The sequence below is a fragment of the Hyaena hyaena genome, unplaced genomic scaffold, assembly GCF_003009895.1.
Source record: "Hyaena hyaena isolate Hyena2069 unplaced genomic scaffold, ASM300989v1 scaffold_710, whole genome shotgun sequence".
Lineage (NCBI taxonomy): Eukaryota > Metazoa > Chordata > Mammalia > Carnivora > Hyaenidae > Hyaena > Hyaena hyaena.
In genome coordinates, this window is record NW_024081345.1 from 382,672 (window position 1) to 388,671 (window position 6,000).

A 6,000-nucleotide genomic window follows, 5' to 3' on the forward strand; every position below is an offset into this window, starting at 1 on the left:
TCAAGCATTGGTCAAATAGTGTAGTTTAGCTGCGTTTCAGGCAACAAACATTTACTGAGCACTTACTAAGTGCCAGGCACTGTGCCTGGTACTGAGGATATAGAAATAAATTATATGTTTTTCTTCTTGAGGGTTATACAGAGATAGTCTAATAATTACTTCCTAAGAGAAGAGAAAGGACTGATTTATAAAATTATTCAGTGAACTGAAATGTTTGCATTGTAAGTTTTTCCATTGCTAATTAAGTTCTTCAGCTATTTTCATATCTACCCTTAGTTGTTTGTTTTGTTTTTTGTTTTTCTTAAAGAAGCGTATGGGCAGAGCTATGGTGAGGCGAAAGTATATTTTCTATATCATGTAAATCTTGGCGTTACATAGATTATATGCCTCCTACCAGGATTCTTTCTGAAGTATGAACAAAGAAAATATAAAACAAAATATAGGAAAAGAAATAGAAGGGAGGAAAAGAAAATAATCTATGGATTCTGATTACTGGAGGTTGGTATATTTTTAACAAATGATGTCCTTCAAATAAAAATATTTCTATCTTAGGTCATTTTTTCCTGTAATACTGATCTTAATGTTCTTAAATGTAGTCTTTGGTTTTCTTATCCTTCTTTATTAATGTCCTGCCTTTAGATCTAAAGGGGACAGATTGCCCAAAGCCCCTCTTAGTCCAGCTTTTAGTTCATGTTTTAAAATAAGGCCAAGAAAAAAAAATTCTGGACTTCAGTTTTCTGATCTATTCCTGCTTAAAAATGTACTTAAGTGTTTTTGAGGTGGTGATCAGAATGACAGAGGGTAACTATATTTGAATTTTCATTGATAGAATTTATGCTTCAGTTAATTGGTATTTCCTCTATTTATTTGGTTGCGAGAGTTCATAATGTGTTATGTGAAGTTGAGGGGAGCAGGTGACAGACATCAGTATGATCCCCTTTTTGCAAGAAAATACAGGTTGGAGAAAGCCAGCCTGGCAGAAAATCATTGAAATGTTGATAGTGGTTTTCCCTGGTGTGATTATAGGTGACTTTTTTTCCTTTATATTTACATTACCTACTTAGGAGTGAAAAGTAACCAAGCCCAAGTAAAAATGGTACTTAACATTTTCACTACTGTTCGGGCTATGTGGCTAACATTTATTGAGCATTTTAGTTAGGAAATTCTGTAGTCCCCTCAACAACAATCAACTCCATTCTCTCCATTTTAGAGACAGAAAAACCAAGGTCAGGAGACACTGACTAACTTCCTTCCCTGTTGTCACTGAGGCAAGATTAGGATCTAAAAAGTCGATCTCGTTTTCTCTAGAGTGCGCTTTCCCTATACAATGGAGCAAAAGAGAAACTTTGTCAAAATAGTTAATTGTTTCCTTTGCCCTTAAGATACACATTTCTGAAAGCACTTGAATTCAAGCATTAGACCTCTTAGCATGGACAGTGATGCCAGCAGCAGCTCACTTCTGCACTTTGATAGTGCTGGTAGTTACCATGCACACTGCCAGCAAATCACTTAATAGATTGCAACAATTATTAACCACTGGGGTAGGCTTGTAGAGTGTATGCCTAGGTAAGAGAGTGAGGCTCTGGTATCTGCCAGGGGAGATCCAAATATTGCCTCTGCTGCGGGGTCATCAGCCACACATGATGGCATTCCTTCATGTTTCTGAGAGGTATGTGGCTGGAGCACCCCTCCTTCTCACCCCAGTCTTTGGGTGAGTTTCTCCATGTTGCCTGTCATCCTTTCTTTGTGCCTATTTGTTGTTTGGGAAAGATGTGCCTGTTTGTTCTTTCATCGTTCGGTGGATATTTAATGAGCACCTACTATGGCCAGTCACTGTGCATGTATTAGGGTGAAACAGTTAAAAATCACTCATGGGTTCTACTTTCACTGAGCTCCATTACTGTGTGAATATTCACATCCATCCCAACTTCCTGAAGTCAAGAAGCCTTATTTCTTGGGACATCTGCATGGCCGAGTTGGTTAAGCGTCCAACTCTTGGTTTTGGCTCAGGTCATGATGTCATGGGTTCACAGGTTTGAGCCCCACATAAGGCTCTGTGCTGGCAGTGCAGGGCCTGCTTGGGATTCTCTCTCTCCCTTGCCAGCTGCCCTTCCCCCACTCATGCTGTCTCTGTCTCTCTCAAAATAAGTAAATAAACTTAAAAAAAAAAAAAAGCCTTGTTTCTTGTGCATTGGTAACTAGTCTGGTTCTTGTAGTGAGGAAGTAATGCAATGTAAATTGGTTCAACTGTTTGACTTTTAAAGATGTACAGATACATTAGAGTTCAAGGTTGATGTAAATTGCTCAGTGAACCTAGACTGACATTGATGTCCTGATTTATGCAGATAGGTACCATGTGTGTCCTGTGGACATGGTTGGATGACCATCAGTTCTTAAGAGAGGGAAGCTTTGACAAAGAGGCACCAGCCCCATTTCACCTTGACAGAATTTCAACTCTTTCTTTTGTTGACCATGATCTCTACTTTGTCAACTCTTTTCTTGTTGATTTTGGGATCAGTTTTTCATATTAGCTATTCAAAAAGTCCGTTTGTAAGTGCTCGTTTCCTTCTGTGGTGCTGAGAATGCTTTATGGGTTTATATGTATCCTTGCCAAGTTCCTATGGAATTTAGGCAGAAGTACCAAGGTGCTTTATCCTGTCCTGGTTGAAAGGTACACATACTGGAGGGGAAGAGGTTTACTTGAGTTTATGTGGAAAATTAGGGTCACAACTTGTGACTGGATCTCCTGACTTAATTAAAACAATATTCCTCTTGTTGCTATTAATAAATATAAGGAATATGACAGAAGCAGTATAGAAGGATGGCCAAGATGGGACCTGCCGTTGCCACAGCAGTACTGATGTTTTGCCTGCCACTTACACTGTCTTCTGTTTCACCCCAACAGGGAGGTACCTGCTTCCAAACCCCGTGGCAGGGCAGGCTTGGGCGACCTCGGCGGAGACGTCCAACCTCGTGCGCATGCGCAGCCAGGCCTTGGGCCAGTCGGCGCCCTCGCTCACTGCCAACCTGGTGAGTGTCCTCTGCCTCTGTCCGCACAGCATCGGGGTAATTTCATCTCTCCACCTTCCTGGCGACTATTTTAAGTTTGCTGAGTTTAACTAAGTTTGAACTTAAAACCACATTCAACGTGAAGCACAGATTTGTCAATGTGAAATTTTGCTTTGAGTGTGCTAATTTTTTACAAGTCTCGTCTCCAGCCTTCCCACCTAATCTGGAGTGTTTCTACTTGGCTGTCTCCTTTCTTCCTTCAAAAGAAATGAAAATGTTTTTGAGCTTTGTATCTTAAATACTTTGTTTGAAAATAATTCCAAGCTTACTGTAAAGTTGCAAGAAGATGAAAAAATAAGTAAAACATGGTGGATCCTCACTTTGATTCAGCCATTAATCTCTTGCCAAATATGCGTTATCATTTGCGTTTTATCTCTCCTTGTATATATGTCGGTGTAGATACATACATATGTGTGTACATGCATATATATGTACACATACTCACATAACTTTTCTTTTTGGGAGTAAACTGTATGTATTGTGGCCATTTGTTATCACAGTTATAAACAGTGGTAAATTTATGGCTGCCATAAGCCTTTTATGTATGCTGTATTCTGTATTTCCATTTAATCCATTGGCACACTAATGTCCTGTATGGCATTCTTCCTCCAGTAGAGGATTCAGTCTAGAGTCATAGATTGCATTTAATCATCATATCTATTTAGTCTCTATCAGTCTGGAAGTTTTTCACAGCTTTCCTTTGCCTTTTTTGACAAAGACGTTTTTGAAGACTATAGTTCTCCTCTCAATTAAAAAAAATGTAATGTTTCTCCTATTACACTTGTCTAATATGTGTGATGTTTCCTCTTGGGGAAATGCACATTTTGCATTCCAGGCCAGAATAGGATATGGTGGTGATGTTTCCTTTCAGGGCTTGCCTTGTGCAGGTCTGTGATGTCCATCTGTCCTTCATTGTGATGTTAATCTCCCTCCACCTCCCTCCTCCCCAGTCATGGTGGTATTTGTTTTCTCTACTGTAGTTAGACTTTTTCTCTTGTAAACAATAACCATTCTGGAGAGAGATAGATTTCAGGCCTTGTGAACATATTTCTTCAAAAATTTCCTCTAGATTTCTCATCCATTGGTGATTCTTGCTTGGACAATTTTTTGTGTGTGTAGTAATTGAAAATGGTGATTATGCCAACCTCAGCACTCTACATTTACAACTTGGCTAATGGCATACATATTTGTATATATGTTAGTAGTTTGGACTCTTGCATTTTTTTTTCATTTTTTCCAGTGTTCATTTTTATTTTCTTTTAAAACATTTTTTAAATGTTTGCTTATTTTTGAGAGAGAGAGAGAGAGAGAGAGAGAGAGACAGAGCATGAGCAGGGGAGGGACAGAGAGAAAGAGAGAGGGAAACACAGGATCCAAAGTAGGCTCCAGACTCTGGGCTGTCAGCTCAGAGCCCAATGTAGGGCTTGAACTCAAGAACCGTAAGATCATGACCTGAGCCCAAGTTGGATACTTAACAGACTGAGCCGTCCAGGTACCCCTCATCTTTATTTTCAATCACAGTGGGTACTAGAAGTTTTTTTTCTCCTGGGAATATTACTTTCTACTTAAACCTTTGACACAGCCTAGAAGTCCATACAAGTTATTTTTGCTCTAATGGTAGGGTTGTATGGTATGGGAATAGGTTTTTAAACATATTTTACCGATGATGATGCAAATAATATATCAGTGCATTATGGTGCCTTATAATCTTATGCATTAGTAATAAATTAAGTTGAATATCAGAGAATTATTCAGTAATCGAGGATTTGATTTAGGTTGAGATTCTAGTCTTCCTACTGCCATTATGTAGCTGTATAAACTTGGACAGATCACTTAGTTTCTCAGATTTTATCAACTCAGCTGCATCTGCAAGATGACAAGGGATATTTAAACAGTCTCTGGAATTCAACTTTGGAATTCCCTGATTTTATTTCTAGAATAATAAAGATACTGAACATAGTGAATTATTATCCCTAAAAAAGTTTCTCTCGGAAAATTTATGACTGAAAATTGACTGTGATCTTTAAATCAAAGTTCATCTTTTTCCTCTCATGAAAATTTGGGGACATATATTTAAAGGTATGTTTACAACAGTGGTCGTTAGGGTTTGCCTTCATTCCATCCTCAAGTTCAGTGCTACTTTTTCTTCTTGGGGAATTTTATGAAAAGCTTATTTTACTGAAAACATTTACTTTTTTAAGGAAAGAGGGAAAGTTTTCAGAATTAGTGCTTTAAAAAACTTTTTTATGATTTTTTTTTTGAGAGAGAGAGTGCAAGCAGAATAGGAGCAGAGAGAGAAGGAGACACAGAATCCTAAGCAGGCTCCAGGCTCCCAGCTGTCAGCATAGAGCCTAACTCAAATCCACAGGGCTCACATCCACCAACCACAAAATCGTGACCTGAACCAAAGTTGAATGCTTAACCGACTGGGCCACCTGGTCACCCCAGTGACTTTTTGTTTTAAACAGAAGTGCTTTTCGGTCACTGCAACATGACTCTTGACACTTAGATGGTAATCCTGTATGTTTATTGCCAAGTAAATGATTCTGTTTAAAACAGCACTGTTGAAAGGAATATATCTTATCTAATTCTGGTAGTCACATACTCAGAAACAGAAATTGATTCATTCATTCTTAAAACACATGTCAGGTGACCTCAGGCTTGGGAATAAGATAAAAAGATAAAGGGAACTATTAATAGAAAATACAAAAGAATACTCCCTAAAATCTGCTGAGATTCTTAGCAAAGAGTCATTAAATTATTGGCTTATCCGCCCTGCAAGTTTTTCTACTGTTTGCTTGAGAGCAAAACTAGATAAAGTGCTAAAATACCATAGGGAGCAAACTTAAAATAGTACCTGGCACATAACAAGTCTCAAATGTTAGCAGTATTATTACTTCTGTTGCTAACCTTTGGTTGGCAAGCTTGATA

At 38.4% G+C, this 6,000-nt stretch overlaps 1 protein-coding gene across 1 annotated transcript in view; it reads left to right on the top strand.

Moving 5' to 3' along the window:
• The window catches only part of LOC120220602 (microtubule-associated serine/threonine-protein kinase 4-like), a 175,427-nt gene extending 172,304 nt beyond the window's left edge, over positions 1–3,123 (top strand). The window contains exon 3 of the mRNA XM_039217709.1: positions 2,906–3,123. Coding sequence (XP_039073640.1) covers positions 2,906–3,123 — 218 coding nt within the window. The remainder of the gene's footprint in view (positions 1–2,905) is intronic.
• Positions 3,124–6,000: the final 2,877 nt, after the last annotated feature.